Source organism: Lontra canadensis, unplaced genomic scaffold (genome assembly GCF_010015895.1).
Source record: "Lontra canadensis isolate GAN:19392208 unplaced genomic scaffold, GSC_riverotter_1.0 scaffold56, whole genome shotgun sequence".
NCBI classification, from domain to species: Eukaryota; Metazoa; Chordata; class Mammalia; order Carnivora; family Mustelidae; genus Lontra; species Lontra canadensis.
The window spans coordinates 11,380,710-11,404,883 of NW_022631050.1; the positions used below are offsets into that span (position 1 = coordinate 11,380,710).

The following is a 24,174-nucleotide window of genomic DNA, read 5'->3' on the forward strand; positions in this document are numbered from 1 at the left end:
CTACACGATAAGTACATCAGAGAAAACAATACAGTTGAGGTGGGTGGGGGAGAAAAAGATAGTTTGAGGGCATACACAACTGTGAGTAAGTAGCTTAAAAATTCAATCAATAAAATTGTGTTACAACACTTGGGAAAGCAGCACACAGCAACTGAATCAGACAAATATTTTCAAAGCAAACAAGAGCACTGTAGGTTAGAGTACAGAAATCGTGTGGAAGGTCAACAGGAACATATCATCTTGGTCTTGCAGAAACACATGCTCCCAAAGTTCTGATCTGCAAGAGATTCTTCCTGACTCTTGGAATTATATTGTAGGCTTATGAAATGTGTTATCAGATTCAAGATTTAAGCTCAACCTCATAAAAAAAAAAAAGGCATGAAGGATGATAAAAGCACATGCTATGAGATCATAATTAAAAATAATATAAAAGAAGCACATGAAAAGCCACATGGGAAGAAGTAAAAAAAATCCATACTTAGTAAAGCAGGTTAGGTCTTTTGTCAAAGATGTTAAAAGCTGATGAAAAAGGGAAAATAATATTTCACCTATTATATATGTATCCATATAGAAAAAGAAAAATATACCAGATAAACTGCTTTTTAAACCAATATAGAATTAAATATATTTTTCTTTTTTTAGATATATTTTAAGCATACTGGTACCAACATAATAAGAGTTTTTGCTATCTAACTTTTAATAGAAAAACATGTATATGTACATATCTATATATATTTAAGGAGCTCCCCTTCCCCACATTTGAGATGATTACTCAGTGGGAAGCAGTAATAAAAATGGAAAAGTCTTCCCTCCTGCATTGAGGAAAGGAGAGAAAATAAAACTAAGCCATTTTTAGCAATGCGTATTTTAAAAAAATAACTTTTTTTGTTTTTGCATTTGTTGTTCTTTTTTGCAGTACCATAGTTCATACTACAATAATCAAAAGTCTAAAGTCCTAATGTCAATGACAGTATTTCAATGTCCACTTTCTATTTGTTTCAACAGCTGCTGTCTCCTTTTCCTTCTGTGTCACACATAGTCTTTCCCACTGGAAGGTGCAGGTTTTGGATAGGGCCGCGGTGTTGGGTAAGATGTTGTTTTTCGGGGACAGGAGCAGCAAAGTAGGGCACCTCCCAGAAGGCAGAGAGAGGCAGCAGCCCAGCCAGTAAAGAGAGCCTGACCAAATTCATACCTGAAAAGACAGTGCATTACTTTAGTCAATGAATCATTGGGAATTTTGTAATATAATTAAGGAAGGAAATCAACATCATAGTCATTATACTTTTTCCCACTGGGAAAAAATCCTCCATAGTCCCCTGGGGGAGGTACTCTAAGGTTCATGAATATGGACACACCAGAATGTTCACACTGCAGTTGTAGGCGCCCTGCAATAGTAGCTCAGGCAATATGGTCTGCAACACCAGGGTAATCACACAAATATATCCTAAGACTTCACCACATGTAGGAGACTTGTGAAGTGTGTTTATATATTTTAGAAGTCGAGTTTGGACCATGATTCCCAGGCTAAAACTTTACAATTATGCTATTGCCAAGTAGCAACCATATCCTATAAAGAAATTGCTGGCAAGTGATGGAGACCAACGAAATTTTCAATAGTTGATCCAAGGTATCTCTATACACTGAGATCAGAAATCACAAAAAAGACTTCTAAGCAATCCATAGACCATTCTGGATTTAGCTGATACAGGTGGGTGCATGGAGCTGGCCTCCTGCAGAGAGACTCTATGAATGATGGCAAGATGGTAAGGCAGAGCAGGCCTGGCCTTGAGTCCCGATGCAAACTCTCTAATGCTACACTCTTGGCTAGCAACTTCACCTCCCAACCTTAAATTTCTGCTTCTCTCTCTCTGTTTTTTTTTTTTTTTTTTAAGATTTTATCTATTTATTTGACAGACAGAGATCACAAGTAGGCAGAGAGGCAGGCAAAGAGAGAGGGGGAGGCAGGCTCCCTGCTGATCCCAGGACCCTGAGATCATGTCCTGAGCTGAAGGCAGAGGCTTTAACCTACTGAGCCACCCAGGCACCCCAATTTCTGCTTCTCTTAAGGCATGACAATCCCTTCTCCCTCACTGGACTGCTTTCAGGATCATGGGAGACAATGTAAATAACACATGGACAGAGCCAAGCAATTTATAAAGTGCTTTCACATACATTACTAGTAAAAATTTAGCCTATTGAGCGTTTGCAGTTTCAGTTCCTATACTGTAAGCCTTGCAGATCTAAGGCTCCACCACGATCACGATCACTGCAGTATACGTTCTCCAGTGTAGGTGATTATATGAAGAAAAGCACACCTTCTCTCTCTAACCACAGGGATTCTGCATCCATTCATCCTAGCACGCAACCAATAATAATTCTGCCTTAACATTCTGACTCTTAATGAAGTCATTAGGCTTTAATGATGTGAACAACAGCGACACAAAGAGCCTTGGCCCTGATCAAGGAGCGTTGTTACAGGAGAGCCCAGAATCAGCTCTTTTACTTCCACAAATCACAATTTAAATAAAAATGACATTTGCAAAGCCAATTTTATAGCTCTGATGGAACATAAAATTTGAAAGTGGCATTTCAATGTATTTTTTTCATAAATAAGTTAAATTTTGTTTTCCTACATAAAATTAAACTATTGGGAATGAAGTATTATTCATTAACCTCTACAATAGTACTATCTTTTTCAAACAATCATAAACCATGTTGTTAAGTTATAAAAAAAAATCAATTAAGTGTTGGAAGTATTGGGACATACCACAAAAAGGAAATTTTAAATATGTTAACATCTTTATTGATATTAAAAAAAAAAAAAAACAGAAAAAAGGTCCAGTATACAGTTGGAAAGTACGGAGCTTGGAAATTTACTACTTCTAAGTGCATTTTGTCATAGATATAAACTGTTAAAGCAATTACCAAGCTCATTTTAACATGAGTCACAGGACTTTCAGATTATTTTCAAGTTTGACTAAAATTTCACAAAATTCCAGAAAGCAAATCTGAGAAGTTATGGCACTGGCTGGACTTTGTAGGAGATAAACAGGGTATTTTCTTTCTTTTTTTTTTTTTTTAAGATTTTATTTATTTGACAGAGAGAGATCACAAGCAGGCAGAGAGGCAGGCAGAGGGAGAAGGAGAAGCAGGCTCCCTGCTGAGCAGAGAGTCCAGTGTGGGGCTCGATCCCAGGACCCTGAGATCATGACCTGAGCCGAAGGCAGAGGCCTTAACCCACTGAGCCACCCAGGCGCCCCTAAACAGGGTATTTTCTAAGAGAGCAAACTATTTTACACATGAATAGCATTACCTGGCATTGACCGGGGTCATGGGGTCATAAAATTCTTGAACAATTCTATTGCCATACCATGCTGTGGCAACTAAAACAGCCAGACCTAAAGAAATTAAAAACAAAATACTGTTAGTCATTATGAAACAATGAGCATAAATATACAGCCCATGAAATTTATAAGCATTTTACAAGAATTAAAACTCATCAATAGTGCTGACATTTTTAATTTAGTCAGTTTTGATTTAGATAATTTTCACTTAGGGAGATTAGAGATTCGGACATGATTTATTCCAAATACTCTGTTAAGACAGACAAAAATATTAGGCTGAAGTAGGGCATAGTTTATACTTGTGATGTCACCTAATTCACTTACAGTCCAAAGTCATGGACAATTATAATGCTTTTTTCAAAACAGTTCAACAGGCTGATGTCAGTTAAGAGCTCCTTCAAAGATATTGTTACACATTAGTATACTAAACTACTTTTGATAAGACCAAAGTCCTTATTAGTATACACAGAGTCACTTGCAAAAGGGAGGGTGAAAACCCATCTACATTTTTCCTGACCAAAATTCAAAATTTACAGTTCTGCAGAAACAAAAGGAAAGTAAACACCTAGATAGCAGGGAGGAGCACGAGCTCAGTATGGACCAGACCACCCAAATCCTACTGCCCTGCTGGCCAGACATGCCAGGTACTGCCTGGAGATTTGCTGGGGTATCACATCAGAGCAGTTTATACAGCATCCTCTCAATTTCCCATGCATTTTGTATTTCAGTAATACCTAGGAAACTACTTAGTCAACATAATTACTTCTATCATTTATAAGAAGTATAAAAATATCTCAATATTTCTTATCCAAGGAAACTAAATAACTTCTTCATATAGTAATTATACAAAACCATCAATATAAATAGATTAAATGTTTCCACGCTACTTCCTCTCCACACCCCCCCCCAAAAAAAAACAGTCCAATCTAATTGCCTCTAATACTTGATAGAAAACACTACTGCTTTGGGCGGCTTAGATACACCATGAGAATATTCTGGAACTTGCCACCCTTACTCTCTAGGAAGTCCCTAAAACAGAAGTTGGGGTGCTGTAGTCACTTATGGGAGTTACAAGCAGGGAAGCAAAGGAAGGGCGCTATGCCCTATGTTTATTTACAGCCTTTGGGATCAAACCATTGGGAATGAAATGCTATTCATACTTTTTCTGGCAAGAGCTAATTTGAAAAAAAGAAAGACTGATCCCTTTAACCAAATCTTTAGCAAAGCCACAGGCACTCTTCCTTCATTATTGGTTAAATCCACATACAATGCTGGGGTAAAGGCTCCTAAAAAGTCTTTTTCCAAAGAGAAAATGAGAAAAAAAATTCTAATTCTAGCTCTTCCTAATGGTCGATTATATCACTGATCTCATTTTCAAAAACAATAGACTATATATAAAATATACTGTATATATGCTTATATAATGTAAACTCTATTATTTTATGTATTTGCACACATACCATTTTATCTGCACACATAATACTATCTTATTTAAGATAATCCTTATTTTAGGGTTTTATAATGGAACTATCCATGTCTTTTCCTGATACTCATTTTTCAAACGTCACATATGTAACTCCTCAATCAACACTTGAATAAAACAACAAACACATACGTATTTTCTATGGAAAATATAACTTCATTCCTTTATCAAGGTTTTCTCTTTCTTAACTCATCTAACCTAACTTCCTACCATTCCAGCCTCTACCTCCACTCCAACTGGCCATCACTTCACTTGTCTATAGTACACCCCGTTTATTCTGGAATCAGATCTGCCTATCTGGAAGGCTGTCCTCATTTTTCTCCAAGAATCCTGAATCCATCCACTCCTCGTAGAACTGTGTGATTCACACATTCTTCATGTTCTCTGTCATAACTCCCCATCTTTGCCACATAATGTTCATGGAGACACTCCAGAAATTTTCTGAATTTTATAGAATCATTCCTTAATGCTTGCTAAATAGAAAATATCCCTCTTCACCTGGGAGACTGGTTCTAGCAAATTAGTTGGCACCCGGAACCTCAATGAACAGAGCTGCCCACCGTGAGCACAGATCTCAGATTTTCATTTGGTCCTATTTGAGAATGTGCAAATCAACTAGACAAGGTTTCTATGTCTTCAAGATTTTAAAGGAACTGAAAAAAATCAATCCAAGGACAATGCATCCAACAAAATGTAAGGAAACTCAAACCTAGGTCTTTACCCATGCCAGAGACCGATTAGTAAGGTGAAGGGGGCAGGGCCTCTTACCTGCAATAAGAAAGATCACGCCCCCAATGACAGCCATCCGCATCTTCTGCACTTCATCGTCTTCCAAGCACTTCATACACTTCATGCCAATTGTGGCCACAAAGATGGCTATCAGTCCCAGCAGGATGCCAATCACCATCAAAGCGCGGGTGGCTTGCAATGTACCTGGTGGGAAACATTTTAGAACATGTAAAAATCATGCCTAGGGCAACCAGAGAAGAGTGATTGAAGGCCATGTATATTTCAATCATGTATGGAAAAGATAAAAATGAACTAGGAGTCACAAGACCCCAGCTCCAATGATGTTTCCGCAGGTAACCAACACAATTTCCACTCCAGAGAAACAAACGCCTGGCTGGCTGATGAATGAGAAGCCTCCAGCTCTCACGTTTTATGTTTTTAATATGAACTTCAAATCCTCTGGAAACATAATTAATGATCTGGTTGAATAGGTTTAGCAGAACTAATACATCTTTAATCCTCACTAACACAGTATTTTAATTCTGAAACAACAATCATATGTATTATCCTTAATGTTAAACCATTTATAATTAAAATGGCTTACAATATACTTTGGTTAACAGTTAACAGCTTTATACTCCAGTCGTCAAGCCTCAGAAAATAAAAACAAAACAGGTGAATTTGGAAGATAAGTAATGAATTTCTCAAAGATTGTCATGGCTGGATAAGTAACATCTGCATCTCCAGTGAGTGGCCGGGGGGTGGGGGATATAAATGCTATTTTCTTAGAACAAAACAAAATAACCTTTGAGATGTTACTTTGGAACATGGCAGTTTCATATTCAGAGATATCACCAGTGTTCAAAACTATTAAACTGTCATATTGTAAAATAACAAACAATAATTTAATGTAGTATTTCTCAAGATTACACTAATTTTCTGCTTTCCTGTTATTGTCATTGGTGTACTAAATCATGATATAGTCAGCTTTGGGAGATTATGCCAGTATGTTTAATAAAGAATAAACACATGATGCTATCATTGTGGTATAAAGGCACAGATTTAAAAAAAAATGAGCTGAAACTACTCTAGTAAATGAGTTTGATTAATTCTAGACTTATTTCCTCCTTCTGGTAAAGATCATTATCCTATTGACAGTGTTTACAGGTGGCAATTATTTTTCCATGTATAAATGGTATTTACATTGTAACAAACCATGCTATCTTGGGTAAGCTACTTATTATTCTTTGGGACCATGTTTCTATTATGTAAAGTGTGAATGATGATATCTCTAACCAGGAAGTTGGAACAATTTACTTCCTGATGGTCTTCAAAAGTGGCCAACATGGTGGCAAGGTTCTGTATTTCCCAATTAAATTGATATCTAAACTCAGTCTTACGACGTTCAGGGTTGCAAACTTACATTACCAATCACTATTAGCTCTAGAGATTTCTAAGACATTCTATTTTAATTTGTTAATATTTATATCCTTGCCATAACCAGGCAATCTCTGCTAAAATCACAATAACCTCTTTCTAAGAGGAATCAAAAGTATTTTTTTACTGTATTAGAGAGATATTTTGGAAGCCAAGATACATTTTTACTTGATTTAAGTAAACAGCAAAATGGAGACACTCCCCTCACATATCCAGCTCCTTGTAAACATGTGGGGCACACATGCACCCTACCCACACACTTCTCATAAGATTCCTGGGGAGTGTAAAAAGTGCTGAATCAAAACACATGTTCCATGCACCGTGGGTTTCCCAGGAACTGAAGCTGCTTATAAGATTAGCGTAAAACTTCTTCCTTGGATCACAAACAATCCTGTGGCAAGAAGAGGAAAGTACCAAGGAATCCACCGTTATGGCGTGCCCTTTCTTCTCATTTACCAAGAGTTTTTGCCAAGACAATCATTACGTGACAGGAAATTGGAAAGTAAAATAATGAAATTCTAATACACAACACACATCTCAGATTTGGTCCTAAATATCCCTCAGAAGAAAGGTATTTCAGGCTAAAGAATGCTGGAAGGAGAAATACTAAAAATCACAAAAATAATCTACATGCCAGGAGGATAGGCTGAACTGCTGTCTGTTTGCTTGGCACTGTCTCGGGTTTTAAAACTACAGGTCCTGCCTCCTAAGAAGGACCTGAATCCTGGACAAATGGGGACATCTGGTCACTCTACTGGAAGGTGACAGAATATGACAAAATGAGGTGCATTTAGTGTGGTGCTCAGAAAGCTTAGATCCTACAGGGCTTTGCAAGCTAGAGAGCTAGAGTAAGGTGTTCAGCATTTATTCTAAGTGTAATCAGAAGTCCTTGTAGGGTTTTAAAGAATGGGTAGCAAGATTTTTACTTTCAGCAGAGAGAGACCCATTAGTAAATATTCTTCCTATGCTAACCCTTCAAATATACATATCCTTGCACATCTCTCAGCCACTTCTTTTGTTTTTCTCATAAACACTGTTTTCCAACCTTTATTAATCACCTTTATTGTTAATCTCTGATCTCTGTCTCAAAGTTTTCCACTTTGAGTTCTAAGAGCCCCAACCCAATCCAGCTCCTATAATAATCATTCTGATCTGCACTTCATATAAAAACAGCAGGCCACCAGCCCAGCAGGTCTGAGCACACGGATCACAAGGTATTCTTCACGAGGAGTCTATGGGGCCTCTCAGTCTCATGAGTCAGACTTGCACAAAACCACCCAGGCAGGGAGCACACACAGATAAACCACTCCAGGGCTCCATCTGTGCTCACCTGGAATGATCTAACATTCAAGTTTTCATCTTTGATTTTTTCCCCTTCAGGTTCTCCAGGAAAGCACACATGATTCATGCCATACCAATTTTATTCTTCCCACCTCGTTCACAAAGTCTCTAAGGGGGAACGAAGCAGATATTTTGTTTTGTTCACTAACAAAACCCCCTATGTTTTCTTTATAGAATGATGACTTACTTGTGTAAGGCACAAAAAATAATGGAGGAAATGGGGGGGGAGTCATATAATCATATAAGTCATCTAAAGCAGGGGATCATGCTTCATTTTTAAAAATATGATAAAGAGCATTATTTTTTTTAAGATTTTGTTTATTTATTTGTCAGAGAGAAAGAGCTCACAAGTGGGGGGAGTAGCAGGCAGAGAAAGAAGCTCCCCTAGAGCAAGGAGCCCAATGCGGGGCTTGATCCCAGGATGCTGGGATCATGACTCAAGCCAAAAGCAGCTGCTTCACCGACTGAGCCACCCAGGTGCCCCAAGCAAGAGCATTATTTTGCAAAGCAGTATTTCTCATCTATATCTTGACATCCATTGACTTAAAAATTTCTTTGTTTTTTATACTACTGGACGGGCATCAAACACAAAAATCTCATCTTGCTCCACTGGAGACAGTTGGATGAATTCTGAACTATAGTGATATGTAGGGGTGGGGAGGATGTTAAGAAAACAAAAACAAAAACAAAACAAACAAAAAAAAACCAGGGTGAGAATCATAACAACATGAAAACTCACTAGTCAGGAATATGTAACAATGGATAACAAAGTCACAGTAAGCAAGTGTTGTGTTACAAGTTATGAGGGTTTTATGTGGAGATAGAATCTAAATTGCACAGTTTTAAGCTGGAACCAGATGAATCCTTCAAATTAAGGTATTATGGAAGCCTTTTAAGTCAAGGATCTAAAATATGTAATTGTGAGCTCCTTGATGTCTTGGACCAGATATTTTTCAATCCAAAACACTAAGAACAAAACCTGACAGGCTACATGGGTTATTCAACCTGTTTTCAATTATTTCAAATTAGCACATGCTTTTAATTTTTCAAAAATGCACTAATACTATAGGGAAATATACTCTCCTGTGGTTAGCTTAATCTTTGATATACTACTGAGAAATGCCTCCCTAGTGAACCTGGAGATAACAAAATTTTGCTATATAAAGCCAAACTTAGTTTCAATCATTAAAAGCCAGAAACTTATACAAGGAGGAAAAAATCATACTTTTTTGCTTAACTTGATTATTTTCTTTTAATTTTCAAAATCTTAAAATTCTGCATTGAATGAGCTTCCAAGATGAAGTTTTTCTCCTATTGGAATGATGATGAGCAGGGTAGAGAAGTTGAGAAATATTTGAAAGCTACACAATAACATTTTGGACCAGAGAGATACAGGAGAGTCTTGAATTATTAACTCTGAGCTAGTCTAATTGGATCAACTCTAGAAGCAAATATGTTCCTTTCCTGGCCCTATAAATTTAGAGATGCCGCTACAAAATTATCATCACTGACTAAAGTTGTCTGTGGAGAAAATCGTTTGCAAACATTCAAAAAGTTCCACTATTGTCTCCCATCATTATTCAGCAGAAGAGAGAGGAGGCAGTCTTTTAATTACATTTAGCTAGACCGATAATCTTGAGATTAAAGACCCCCTAAGGAGTTCTCACCACTTTCAACCTGAAAGTATAATTTGAAAAAATACTTACAAAGATCTCTACCTACAAGACAAGAAATGAGTGAGAAGTTACTGATCTACTACAGTTGGGTTAATCAACATAAGTATGGAAAGACAAGCACAGACAAGTACATCATTTTTTTTTTTTCTAAAGGTTGGTAGAAGCCTAAATATACAAGCAGCAGAATCTGCTATAAATACCTGATGTTGCTTATGCTGCTTACTGGCCATACAGTTATATTATTACCCTGTATAGTATGTATCAAACAAAACTGATTTTAATTAAACCTGCATCCTCACGCAGTCCCTCTACATGAATGGTTCCTTAATAAGTATTAGACAGGCAAATGAACTGACCATCGGGTGATTAAAACAAACATAGTCTCTTCTCTGCAGTTCAGTGAGCTCATCACAGGCCATCACACGATCATATTCCCATGACTTTTTCACTTGGACTCAACTTCGAAGTTTCTCAGGAATTCTCATTGTTAGGATTTCTATTTTCTTGGTGCACAAGCTGTTGGCCCATGGGTATGACCTCAATACACCACCTCAGGCAGTAACTGAAGGGGTCCGGGATGAGGCAGGACTTACCACTTTTCAGGATGTCCTAGTAGTTTTGCTATCTTTTTTGCTTGTTTCTTAGAGAAGCTGCTTCATGATTAAATTTATGTTTCTCTTTTACCACTTACTCATCACTCCAATCAAGGAAACTTAAACTATGCCACTTGCTTCTTTGTCTTCCATCATGGCAATTAGTAACAAAGAATGTTGACACTGGAAGGAATCAATACTGACACCTTATAAATCATCTTAGTTGCATCCCTGGGAGCAAGAATAGGGCCCGGCTTACATTTATTGAGTGGATGAGTGAGCTTTGGGTTCATCTCCCCATTCCTCTTACTCTGCACTGTTTTATAAGGTTTCTAAAATAAGCTCTATTTTATTTCTCTTCACCCCAGAAAAATCAAGTGGCTTACCATAATATACATAGCTAGTTAGTGCAAAACCAGGGTGAGAATTGAGAACGTAAGACCTCAAACTTGGATTTTTCTTTTTCTAGTTCCATCATTCCAAGTGTCGGAACTAATTCACATTCGAACACCAATGGCTTCTTGAATGCCCTTAGTATGTGGCAGGCATTATGCAGTCTAGGGACATGTAAGTGGGTGCCTTCCTCTTTGCTTGTGCTTTGAGGACTTTCAAGACTTTCAAATCCAAGTCAGTGATTTCGTCTCTTTGACTGAGCCTGACATCATGGGGAGAGTGCTGGGAAACCTCACTGACAACCAATACTCATTAAGTACACCTACACACATGTGGATTCATGCAAAGCAAGTTGAACAGGCTAGAGGAGCTTATAAACAAATTACAGAATCTCAAGGTTAGATGAGACTTAGAGAGAGTCTAGCCTAACCTTCCATTTGTCTGGTGCTTGGATTTTCCCTACAACATTCCTCCAAAATGCTTACTCCTCTGCTTGCACACCTCCCACAATGCAACCTCCCAGAATAGCCCAATCTTCAGACAGCTTTAGCTATTAAAATCAAGCAAGAAGAAACAATTAACTAAGGACCTAAAATAGGCACAAGCTTGCCAAAAGTTTGAGGACTGGATCAACAGAAGGCAAGATGTAGTCTAATCCAGAAAAAGTCTACTGCCGTTGTACCTGGTGCCACCCTTCGTATGCGCCAGCTCTCAGCTGCCAGAGTCCTCAGTGTCAATAAACATCGCATACTTGGGATGGAATTGAAGTTGTTTCAGCCACAGTAAAACCACAACACACGGTATAATATTTTGCCCCCCAGGGAAGTTTCTCGGTTACATTTTCATAAACTGTTCTGCAAGGACCACCTAAAAGGAGCTCTGTTGTACCTCATTTCCTATATTGGTTTAAGTAACCCATAACCTTTTAGATATTTTATGAACGTCATGTGCTTTTTATAGCTGACACTAGTTAGAGCAAGGAATCAAGGGCTCTTAACACATCTAGTGCTAGAAACCTTGATAAATTTCTGTGTCTCCACCCTAAGATGCCAAGTGAGCTCCATGGCAGAGAGCAAGATACACTTTCAGGAAACTTCTAGCCAAGCTAGAAGCTAAAAGCACTTCCGGGAATGCAACCCTTTACAAGGAAAGATACTTACATCCAGGAAAACCCTGTTTTCTTCTAGACATCACAAAACTGCACCAAAACCAGCCAATGCATCACCACCCCAGGTCTCTACATCAGAGGGGAGTGAGGACCACATTCCAGGCAGAGAAAAGGAGACCGGTTCCCTGCGCTCTGTTCAAAGGCCTCCAGGGAGTCATTGGCAGGTTGGGAGAGCACCTATGAGTCAAGGATCCCTCTTCTGGGAAACAGTTTTGAGAGAAAGGCCTCAGCTCCACCTTGAATAAACCCTGGTTTTAACCAAAACAAAAAGAGGAATCAGATCTGGAGTTAAAAAAAAAAAAAAAAATCAGTGGGAAGATATCTCTAAAATCTGTCTGGGGAAGAAGGGTATGGTTTAGTTCTTCTACTACACTTCAAAAAGTGTAACAACTATATTAACCAGGAATAAATGAAAATAAAACATTTTAACACATTATTGTGTATAGCAATGGCCTGTCGGAGTATTTACAACAGGGATCAATATGGTCATGCATTCTATTTGGTCACCTAAGGAAGTAAAAGGAAACCTATTTAAACATACTGAAAATGAACTGCTTTGGTCAGAAGAATCAGAGACGTTTCTGGAATTGCCTTTAAAACCTCTTCCATCTGCCAAGTCCCCGACATGACACCCAAAATGCCTGACTCCATTTCCTTACACACATTTATCTTTTCACGGGGAGATTCAATGATGATACAGAGGGGTGTGCTTCATATACTTCTTATATTTGGTATAAAGGGATCCTAATATGGGAGCTTTGAAAAGTTGAAGTGAAAACGCTCAAACCACCATGCACATTGACGAACCAAATCCCACAGGTGTGAAAGCTGTTTAAACAGATTCAGAACAGATTTAATAACTCTGATGGGTTTTGACCAAACCACAGGCCGGAGGTGGATGGGGCAGCTGAAGGAAGCTTGAGCAATGGCAACATAGCTCACCCTCAGCACACGAGGTGGGCTGGTGGACAGTCTTGTTTATCCAGCCAAAGACTAAAGAAGCTTTTCTTCAAGTTAGTTTGAGGGCATGACAGACAAACGTGCAGGACAACTAACATAGTATCTCAAGGAAGGTACTCTGGCCATGAATTATTATGACCTCAGTAAGTGGGAATTTAATGAGTTTCTAAAAAGTCACTCATAACCTTGTACCTAAAAAAAAAAAAAAAATAGAAGTTAAAAGGCCATCCTATCATCCTTCTTCCCATAATCCCTAGAAATAGCCCTGTCTACATAATTCTTTTCAGCTTGACAGAAGAACGGACATTCCGTTACATTGAAATTAAGGAAGATGGAAGCTTGGAGAAGACCCACCATTTCTCTCACTACCTTCCTCTCTGGCTGAGCTCTGCCTTCAGCAACTGAGTCTCCTTTGCTTTATTTTCTCCGTGCCTTCACTCTCCTTCGTATTATGATGGGAGCTTAGTTAGAACTTTTCTTCCTTGTCACCCTTTTCCACCTGCCACCCAACTTCACTTTCCAAAATAACACTACACTGGGGCGCCTGAGTGGCTCAGTGGGTTAAAGCCTCTGCCTTCCCCTCAGGTCATGATCCCAGGGTCCTGGGATCGAGCCCCGCATCAGGCTTTCTGCTCAACGGGGAGCCTGCTTCCTCCTCTCTCTGCCTGTCTCTCTGCCTACTTGTGATCTCTGTCAAGTAAATAAAATAAAAAATCTTAAAAAAAAAACCAACAAAAACAAACAAACAAACAAACAAAAAACCAAAATAACACTACACTATCTGCCTCCTCTGTGGATTCCTGGCTTGAAAGCTAAACCCTTCAGGGGAATCTCAAGAAGCTTCTTGAAGGAGTCATAGGAGGGGATTCCAAGGAGCCTCCCCATACTTACTGGATCTTAAAAAGCAAATAAATCAAAAGATTCAAGCTCAAGTGTTAGTAGTAGACACTAGGTTGGGATATTCTGCATAGAAATGTGACTTTTACTATAAAACTCAGATTAAAGATATATTTAACAGCCCCTCTCCCAATTTACCTAAAACTTTAGGATTACCTATTAATTACAGAATCCAGGAAAGCTACCAGGGTCCAATCTTTTCAAAGCAACCTGTTTTCTTGTGCAAACCCCACCACTCTTCAGTTTATAGAGAATTTTACAATGTCCAGAAAAAAACCTAAGAGCTCAAGTTGGAGGTTGGCCTTCACCCACTGGATCTCCACCTCACTTCATGGGAATTTAAGATGAAACCACACCTAGAGGAAAAGTGTCACCTGGCGACTTAGAGGAAAAAACAGAGCTGAGGCCAGGGCTTCTCTTTTCCCAAACCACAGTTTTCTCGCTTCCTCACGATAAAAGCACATGATCAGAAGACTTGATCAACTGAAGTTTCACAACCACGTAATTACACCACAGAATCAATCGGTAGCCACTACTCCAAAACAGAGCCACTGGGGGGCTGGGGTTTCAGGTTCCTGGACACGGGGGGTGGGGAAAGCACTCACTGTTCAGATTCAGCAAGGAGTCGAAGACTTTGCACTGAATCTGCCCGGTGCTCTGCGACACGCAGGACATCCACAGCCCCTCGTAGATGGCCTGGGCCGTCACGATGTTGTCCCCTGCATAGGAGTAAATCTTCCACTGGGGCAGTGCCGTGCTGATAATGGAGCCGATCCAGCCCAGGAAGGCCAGGATGAAGCCTAAGAGCTGCAGCCCCGCGTTGGCCATGGCTCGCTTGGGTGCCCGCACTGGCTCAGGGGTGGCAGGTGCAGAAGGCGGAGTTGGCAGGTGCGCACCGGGGACTGCCCGGAGTGACGGAGCCGCGCGGAAGAAGTTAGTGCGGAGAGCCCTGCTCCCTGAGCTGCCACCGGAGGAGCTTTGAGTCCAGGTCCCGTCTGGGTCCGCGCTGGAGTCGGGACGAGAGAAGCTGCGCGGTTCCCAGGCTCTGGGACTGAGACGCCAACCCTCTGGGCGCCGCGATTTAAAGCAGCTCCGCCCCGCACCCGCCGGCTGCCGCGCAGCGCCCCCTGGCGGTTTCAGAGCGGCTCACTGGGAAAGCGGCGGGGAGCGGGAGCAGGTGATGGCCAAGGGGTCTTGGGCAGGAATGTCCCGCCGGCCCACGGTGTGGGGACTCCCTGGGCAGGATCATATCTGCCGAGAGCTCCTGTCCTGGACCTCTCATTTCCTTTCTTCCTCTTTTTCTTCTTGTGAGGTTTCTCAAGCTTTCCATACTTTAAATCTACATTTATCTAAAATGACTGAATGTGGAAACACTAAAAATTCCGAAGGATGAAAAATAGAGGCCTCAGGAGACCCACGGGTTCATTTGCAACTTTATTTCACTTTCTTATTAAAAGGCATTTTCTATCTATTCCCGAGATACCCCCCGCCCACACACACACACTTCTCTTCCTTTTGTTCATCTCTTTCCTCCTTCTGTCCCCTTCTTCCTTTCATGGTCTCTCCTAGAATCGTGTATTTCTGCGCTGCTTGGAAGAAATCTTTGTACTTTATAGATCAGGAAACTGAGACTCAGAGAGGGAAACAGGGTTTTCATAAGATCATACAGCAACTTAGTAGCACATCTGTACTTGGTTTTCAGACTACTCTGCTTTCCACTACATCTCAAACTGACCTGAATATATGCCCTTGCTCTATGATCATCTTTTATACAAATGCAACCCACCTACCCACCCCTACACACACACACACACACTCACTCACACTAACCTCTTTTGTCTCAGAGCAGTGATTACTTCTCAGAGGGATTTGGCCAATGGGCACACTCCATATCCAGAGGGTGTTTTATTAACGAATTATCAGACAACCATTCATCAAATGTGAGAGCATCTAAAAAGTCTTGCTCCAGAGAAAAGAGAACTGGGCTGGGATTTAGGAAGTCAGCATCCTGGTTCCATGTTTTGCAGGCACTGGCTGGGGCCACCCCCTCAGGTTTTAGTCTGACTGAGTCTGTAGTTTCCCTCCATGGGTTTCTAAAGCTTCCTTCTTTGTCGTTACTCAGAAGTGAACTTGTGGTTTGGAATAATTGAAATGTTTTCCCAACTGCTTTTTGTGTGTGGTTTGAGTGTGATGGGAGGAGAAGCTTCTATGATTTTAGTAAAGATAGAAGAACATAGGAGGCAGAATAAACATGCTCAGGAGAAAACAACATATGTTCTCATATTTACTATAAAAACTGTCCATTTGTAACAAGGAAGAAACTGAAAAAAAAAGTTTGGAGCATGAGTGAGGGGAACGAAGAAAAAAAAAAAAAAAGAAAAACAAACTGACACCTGGGAGGTGCCGATGGAGAAAGGCCAGGTGGGCTAGGCATGTGTGTGTGTGTTGGGGGGAGGGCAGGTGGTGCACGAGAATCTCTGTACCTTTTGCTCAACTTTGCTGTGAACCCAAAGCTGCCCTTAAAGTAAAATCTATATAAAAGTAACAACCCTCCCCCTCAAAAAACCTTAACATCCTACCAATCTCATTTCAACCTGGCTATCTCCAGGTAGCGTTGGAAGGTTTAAGTCCAAAGGACCAAAGGACAGATCCGCATGGGAATTTGGGGACTAGCAATGAAGAGGGAACACATGAGCCAGATGAGGAGGCTTCATTCAGAGTAAGCCAGATTAAAACAATCATTCTGACCCCAGAAATTCTCCCAGTCAGCTTTGAAAGATAAGACCAGATCCAGGTTGAGTCCCCAGAGTCTGAACCTGAAGTTAGTAATTCTTTCTAGGTCCAGGTGGATGTTCTGTGAGCACCTGTGGGTGTGGGTGAGGGGGTATCATTCACGTTTGATTTGTCTATTCCTCAGGAATATTTAGCTCAAAAGAGTTTCTCAGAATTTGCTATAGGGCTAGAGCACTACCACGTGAGTCATAATATTTTGGTGGTGGTGTTGTTCCAGTCAATTCAGAATTAAAATTGTTTTAAATTTGTTTTTCTTGGTTGCTCAGATTGGAATAATGAAGGCAAGATTTGTGTTCAACAAATAGACTCATTCTCAGAACCTTTTAATCGGCAGTAGGACCTGTTTCTATCAACCTACAGTTTTCAGGGAGCTGAAAGTATGAATTTTGTGGTCAGTATGGTCCCGTGTTTTTGTTTTTGTTTTATGTCAGGGCTGTGTGAGACTGATTACCTCATTGCCCACAGCCTTGTTTGTGAGGCTGTGGTGGATGTTGTTTACTCCCCTCTGTTCCATGCTCATCTCTGGCTTCCCTAATCCTGTCTAGTTTTCTGTCCTTCTCTCAGCATGGGTAGGTGAGATAATGGCTCAGCATAAATCTATCAACTTAAGAGGAAAAACAACTGACAAACATTGGCCTCTAATATATGAAGCATAAATAAATATAAAAAAATATATTTAGCATAAATAAGCACTGTGACCAAGAAGTTTCTAAAAGGGTGGGTGATGGCATGGCAAACATCCTGGCCTGTTGAGTAGGAAGATCTACAAATTACTTCCTTTCTCCTCTCAATTTTCCTACCAATCAAAATTAGGAATTAACTTCTAAACGGTCGCCCAAGTGTAAAGCTTTATGACTTAAGTAATAATAGCTGACCCTTGTGGGTAACATGCTATTATGACCAGGCATTGAGCTCAGACTTTTATATGTCCTATCCTCTATGTGAAGGTGACAGAGATATAGAGATGTCAAATCACTCACCCAGGATCATGGTTGCTAAATGGCAGCTCTGGGATCCCAAACTGCACACCTCGGCCTGGGGCACAAGCCATTAAGCACAGTCCTACAGCAGTTCTCTGTGTGAACCAAATCAACTGAGGACCATCAGTTTTTAGAGCTTAAGCATCCTTAATCATGTGTTCCTACTCAGTGAGGCGCTCCATCCTGTGACTGCTCTCCTGCACCTTCCTGACCTTTCTCCATCTGTTCTGCTGCCCACTAAGATCCACGCCCGGGGAATCCAGATCCTGCAGAGGAAGTGTTGCTGCCAGGGAAGGAGGCATGGATAAAAAGAACAAAGAGTCTGTTGGCTTACTCCATGTCCATTTGTGGCTGATGCCTGGCCTCAGCCACCATCCTGAGAACCAGGAATAAGTTTGAGATATATGCCCAGAGATGAGCGTAGAGGTGAGACGAAGGGTCATAGAGTGAGGCAGAGAAACACACTCCCTAGGGGTGGTGTGACATTCTCTCAGAAACTAGTGATAAGAGTAAGAAAGACATCGGGAGGTAAATTTTTCCTTCAGTGGCAACGCATGTTTACACTGACTTTTCAGGCTTCTCAGGTAAAAAGCAGAATGTATGGACACATTTTTAAATTATTATTCAGGATTCAGGGTTATTATTATTATTCAGGGTTTGAGAGACGGATCAGAGTACAGATGTGAAAATTTAGCATGAATTTTAGTGTTCGAACATGAAGGTTACCAATACTAAAAACCGTTGGGGAGCACCTATTATTACTGCTTGAAATAGTCCTTTGAATCACCTTGCAGTTTTTGAGAGGGTACTGGGGTGTAAGTTGGTACAAGGACAAACTTTTGGAGCTTAGTCCTATCACTTACTAATTGAGTAACCGTGGAACATGCGTATAATACACTTGGGCCTTAGATTTTTTCCTCTTTCAAATGAGTAAAACTCTACTTCTTCATGTTATGATTATTAAGCAAGTTCATACATGTGGATTATTTAGAAGGTAGTTAGTACATAAGAAGCACATGAAATGGGGGCGCCTGGGTGGGTCAGTGGGTTAAAGTCTCTGCCTTTGGCTCAGGTCATGATCCCAGGGTTCTGCGATCGAGCCCTACATCGGGCTTTCTGCTCATCAGGGAGCTTGCTTCCCCCTCTCCCTCTGCCTGCTGCTCTGCCTGCTTGTGCTCTCTCTGTATCAAATAAATAAATAAATAAAATCTTAAAAAAAAAAGAAACACAGGAAATGGGCTTATTCCTTATTATTATTTCAAGCACATCAGATATTTCTAATTTGCTAACGCTGCCATTTACAAATGATCCTCTCATGTGTCCAGAAGTCTCTTTTTCTTGCCTGGATTCTATCAGAATCCTACTTAATGTCACAGTTAAATCATGGTCACAGGGTATATGGGGTTTCCAGCAGGTGGATACAATCTTGTATTCAGAAATGGACAAGGCAGCAAGGAAAGGGATGGGGGCTTTAGACAAGATTTTCAAGCCCCTTCTCCTGACCCTGGACAGCTTTTCTCTCTGTGTAGTTTCCATGGTGATGACTGAAGGCTGAGGGTCTCTGTGGAGGGGTGGGCTAAGAGCAGAGGGAAGATGGAGATGTGGTGCCAAAGAACTCTCTTGCAGATCAGCATGGCTCTTCAGATGATCAGGCAGAAAAAATCCTTGGTTTAAGATTCTTATTAAGTCTCTACCTTATCATGCGGATATACCACTCCCCCTTACGTCCTCCCTTCAGCTCCCAACCTGGCAGTTCTATCTCTTCAGAAAAGGGAAAAACAAAGGTGGGATTTTTGCAAAATCTGGTCTTTGAATTATAAAAATTTATTTTCAAGAAAGTGAAGGATTCTTCCCTTGTTTTATCCCTTTGCTTTTATTCTGTTTGGGAAAAGGTTTCCTTGTAATCATTACAGACACTAGAAACACTCCACTAATTTCATCATCAAGAATCAAGGTCAAATTACTAATGATATTTTACTTTTAGTCTCTGTAATGTAATGCCAACTATATTAGTCAGGCTTCTCCACAGAAACAGAACTAATAGGAGCTATGTATACATCCGTATCTTTATCTATCTCTGTATATCTCTCTTCATCTATCTTCCTAGATATCTCTGCATTTGATAAGCTGTTTGGCATGACATTAAACAGAGACAGAGACAGAGTTATGAATGAGATAAAGAGCTAGATCAATTTTAAGGAATTGGCTCATACAAGAGCTGTCAAGTCTCAAATTGGTAGAGTCGGCTAGCAGGCTGGAGACTCAGGTAAGAGTTGATATCGTAGTTTTGAATCTGAAATCTTGCAGTCTTGAGAAAAATTCCTTTTTTTCCCCAGAAACTTTCATCTTTGTTCTTAAGGCCTTCGACTGTTTGGGTGAGGCCCACACACATTTTGGAGGGTAATTTTCTTTACTCAAAGCCTAGTGATTTTGCGAATTGTGTCTAAAAAATATCCTTACAAAACACCTAGATAGTGTTTGACTAAACAATGGACACTCTGGCCCAGTCACCTAGTCACGTCAAGACATATAAAGTTAATCATCACACTAACTAGCGCCTTCCAATTATTTAGATTCTAAGGGCTTAATTTCTATGACATCACTTAGTAATCGAAAAGCCAGTTAACTAGGTAAAGATTACTATAGATAAGGAGACCAAGGCTTAGGTAAGTAAAGAAGTTTACTGAAGTAATACAGTTGGGAAAGGGCAGAGTTAACACCCAAACTCAGTAGGTCTGGCTCCCAAGTACTAACCTGAAGCACATGCTTCTCTTTCACCTTCTTTGTGACTCCCCAACCCACCCAGAGAGCGCAGTCGTAACCACAAGTTGAGCCCTCAACAAGTCCCCAGATCAGAGCCATACCTCAGTGAATAGTACGTGCTCAGTAAGGGTCGGTAACTAAGTGAATGAGTGCGTGAACAGATGGATGGAGTGTCCACTCTTTATGACGAGACATCTGAGGCCCACAGCACAGCAGTAAGGAAAAACAGTTTTGACGCTGAAGAAGATCCTGGTTCTCATAGTGGTGGTGGTGGTTGTGGTGGGGAGAGCCAACAAAAAGAAATGGCAATGTGATAAAGATCATAATTTTTAATCCTTTGGTCTTTGGGAGAAGACAGACTTGAGAATAAGGTACTGCTTTCTCGGAGCACCTGGGTGGCTCAGTGGGTTAAAGCCTCTGCCTTCGGCTCAGGTCATGATCCCAGGGTCCTGGGATCGAGCCCCACATCGAGCTCTCTGCTCAGCAGGGAGCCTGCTTCCTCCTCTCTCTGACTGCCTCTCTGCCTACTTGTGATCTCTGTCTGTCAAATAAATAAATAAAATCTTTAAAAAAAAAAAAAAAGGTACTGCTTTCTCCCTGTCATAGTCAGGTAGTCAGGATACTATGCAAGGTTCATCTCTCTGGGTCTCGTTTTCCCCATCTGAAACATAAAATACATATACATAGCTCACAGTGTTATGAAAAATAAACAAAATTGTTCGAGGTAAAGCTTATGAAGTGCTGAGCCCTGTGTCCAGAACATGGGAAGTGTTTGATCAGTGGTAGTTGTACTGTAAGAACCTGGGTGAGTGCCCCATGGTCAAAAGTAAGCAAGGTGTGATTTCATCACGTTGACCTCAATATTTGAACTCAATGGCCAGCTAACTAAGGGAGAGAACATTTTAGGCAGAGGAAAGAATTTATACTGAAATGTAGAACAAAGGTATAAATTTATGAGATGCATCTCCTATTTGGCCTGAACATGCATTTTGTTTGAACTTCCCAATACTTTTTCAAACACTAAATTAGCTTTAACTTTGAAAAAATTGGAAGATTTCTCCTAAAACTATCTAGATACTCTGGCCAAAAACAGATGGAAATGTCATGCAGCTCTAAATGTGCTCTCTGGTTTCCCATTTCTCCACAGTGTATGCTCTTCCTATTCCTTTATGTTACTTCTCTGGATCTTGTAGTCTTTGGGGCCAATATACACATAGGAAGCTCATGGAGTAAGTAGTCGAACTGACAGGTCTTGCCTGCCATGTTATAGAGTATGGATTTTATCATGAACTAGGCAATAAGAAGCGATCACAGACTTTTAAGCAAGGGCTTGAGTAGATTTGTGTTTTAGATTTTTCTGGGCTGTAGGAGACAAGGAGAGAAATCAGTTATGCAAAGGCTGTCTTAATAGTGTAAGAACAGGTTGGTGAGAGAGTTCGAACAATGTCAAAGCCAGCAGCATTGGAGGCAGAGAAGGACAGGACCTGCCAGAGATGGGTGGAGAGGAAGCTTGTACGCCTTTAGGTGACTCTACATATTTATGCTGAGCTAAGAGTGATAGTAATTTTTGAAAATGCTGGATGGCTTTCTCCACCAGCACAGGGCAGACATGTATGTCCTTGAAGGAGAACATTGGATGGGAAACAGGACTCTCTCTCTCTCTCTCTCAGTTTTGACCATTTCAAAGATGGAGGAGAAGCTGGACTTTTTGGATTTACACAGGACAATCAGTCTTTAATGTAGCTCCTTACTATGAAATAGTCAAAGTCAATTATACTAGACATGATTGTGGTCTGTAAAATGCAACACTGCTCTATTGTATGGAGGAGTAATAAAATAGGACAAGGAGGACTGATGAGGAAGAATGGCTATTAGAGATTATTTCTAATCTCTAATATGTAGCTGCAAAGGATGAATTCCACCTAGGGAAATTTGGATTTTTTTCTTGAGGGCATTAGGGAGGCATGAAAAATTTTTAGGTAGGGACAAGATCTAATAAGGTTTACTTGATAATGTTTTTAATAATACTGTTCTCAAGAGGGAAGAATGGATTGTGGAAAGGGATTGTAGATTGGTACAATAGTGCACTCCAGCTAGAAAAATGTGACTAAAACTCGGCACGGGGAGAGGGGAGTGGGGAGCTGGAAGCTAGGATCAGGGGTCCAAATGGAGAGAAAAATGGGAATAAGCAGTTGAAAAACTATGATGGGATTAGATCATTGGTATGCTGGAGACTAGTTAAATGCCTAAGTAAGGGACTCTTAAAATATTGTAGGACAAGGATCTTAAACTTTTTCCTCTCAATCATCTCTATATGGTGGAATGCTAGATTATATGTAATTTCAGATCCTGGGGCTATACATGTTTCTCAATTCAAGAATATAATACCTAACATTTATTAAGTCCTGACTGTATGCTCACTCTTCTAAGTCCTCTTCCTGAGACTTTTAGAAACATAAACTTAATGTCCCTCTATTTTTTGAAAATCTGTTTTTTCATTGACAAGTATTAGCTCTAAGGAATAAACAAACTATCTATTCATTTATTAAATTAACTACATATTTGATAATATTAACAACTGAATTATCATTCATCTTCTAACTGATGCCCAATGGCTGTGTGTCATAATCAAGTTGTTGATGTCAATGTGGCCAAAATGATAAAGAGCAGGGATTGTATCTCCAGATTTCCTACATTCCAATTCTGGCTTTGCTAGTTGCTGGCTATGTAACATTAAGCAAATTGCTTACTATCTTTTGGATCCCTTCTTCATCTGAAAAGTAAGGATACTAGTATTATTGTCATTATTGGGACATGGTAAGGAGAGCAATGCTACATGAAACACATGTAGAAAATGGTCTGGTGCGTATTAACTGTTCAATAAGTCTTATCTCTAAAAATAGTGGTGTGGGAAGAAGATGATCAGGATCTGAACCAGTACCTAACAGAGACGATGGAGAATGGGGTGGAGGTGAGAGATTTTGCAATGGGAGAAGCTGTCTTATTGTGTCATAAAATGAGGTATAAGTAAATAAGTAGGACCCCATAACCCACATAAAAAAATCAAAGCTAACTGAAATTAATTTCCAAAGGCATGTGTGTATGTATGTCCTTTTACCTTCAAATTAGAAACTAAACTATCAAAATAAAGTCTTCCATTGTTTCAACCCTCTCTTCCACCCCATTTTCCCCCAGCTGAGAAAGCCTTTGAAAAGATTGCTTATTTTATGAAAGTTGCACAAGGTAGAGGTTAAATCGGGTGGAAGCAGAATCAGCGAGTAAGCATGAGAAAATGGAAAAGGACAAAGAATGTGGCATTGCAAAAGTCCTCCAGTTAGGATTGAATTTGAAACTGATTTCCTATAACTCTGACCTGCAGTAACACCCATTTGTGGGGTCAGGGCCACAAGATGTGAGCAGTTTGCTGGTTGGATACCCCTGGTCTTACTGTTGGAGAGGTGTAGCCTGCTAGAATTTGTCTGCAAAAAATTGGTGTCTTTCCCTGAATAACTGTCTTCTCTACGTCCTTCACATTGAGGGTGATGGCCACCACCTTCCCACAAGTTCTGTTAAATATTTACTGAGCACATTATTTACTAAACAGGACTCCATCCAGT

General features: G+C 40.2%; 1 protein-coding gene across 1 annotated transcript; it reads right to left on the reverse strand.

Moving 5' to 3' along the window:
- Positions 1 to 895: 895 nt before the first annotated feature.
- Positions 896 to 15,084, reverse strand: CLDN1 (claudin 1). The gene is made up of 4 exons (XM_032875642.1): positions 14,627 to 15,084; positions 5,596 to 5,760; positions 3,314 to 3,398; positions 896 to 1,192 (listed from the first exon to the last, which is right to left on the reverse strand). Exons 1-4 carry the CDS (start codon positions 14,847 to 14,849, stop codon positions 1,030 to 1,032), a joined length of 636 nt encoding a protein of 211 aa, XP_032731533.1. The 5' UTR covers positions 14,850 to 15,084; the 3' UTR covers positions 896 to 1,029.
- Between the last annotated feature and the right edge of the window lie 9,090 nt (positions 15,085 to 24,174).

What these genes read in the sequence shown, in the direction of transcription:
- CLDN1 (XM_032875642.1), bottom strand. Translation starts at nt 14,849, where the DNA reads ATGGCCAACGCGGGGCTGCAGCTCTTAGGCTTCATCCTGGCCTTCCTG. An exon ending in CGTGATCTTTCTTATTGCAG is followed by an intron (nt 3,399 to 5,595) that starts GTAAGAGGCCCT and finishes TAATTTCTTTAG; the next exon opens with GTCTGGCTGTTTTAGTTGCC. An exon ending in ATGACCCCGGTCAATGCCAG is followed by an intron (nt 1,193 to 3,313) that starts GTAATGCTATTC and finishes CTGTCTTTTCAG; the next exon opens with GTATGAATTTGGTCAGGCTC.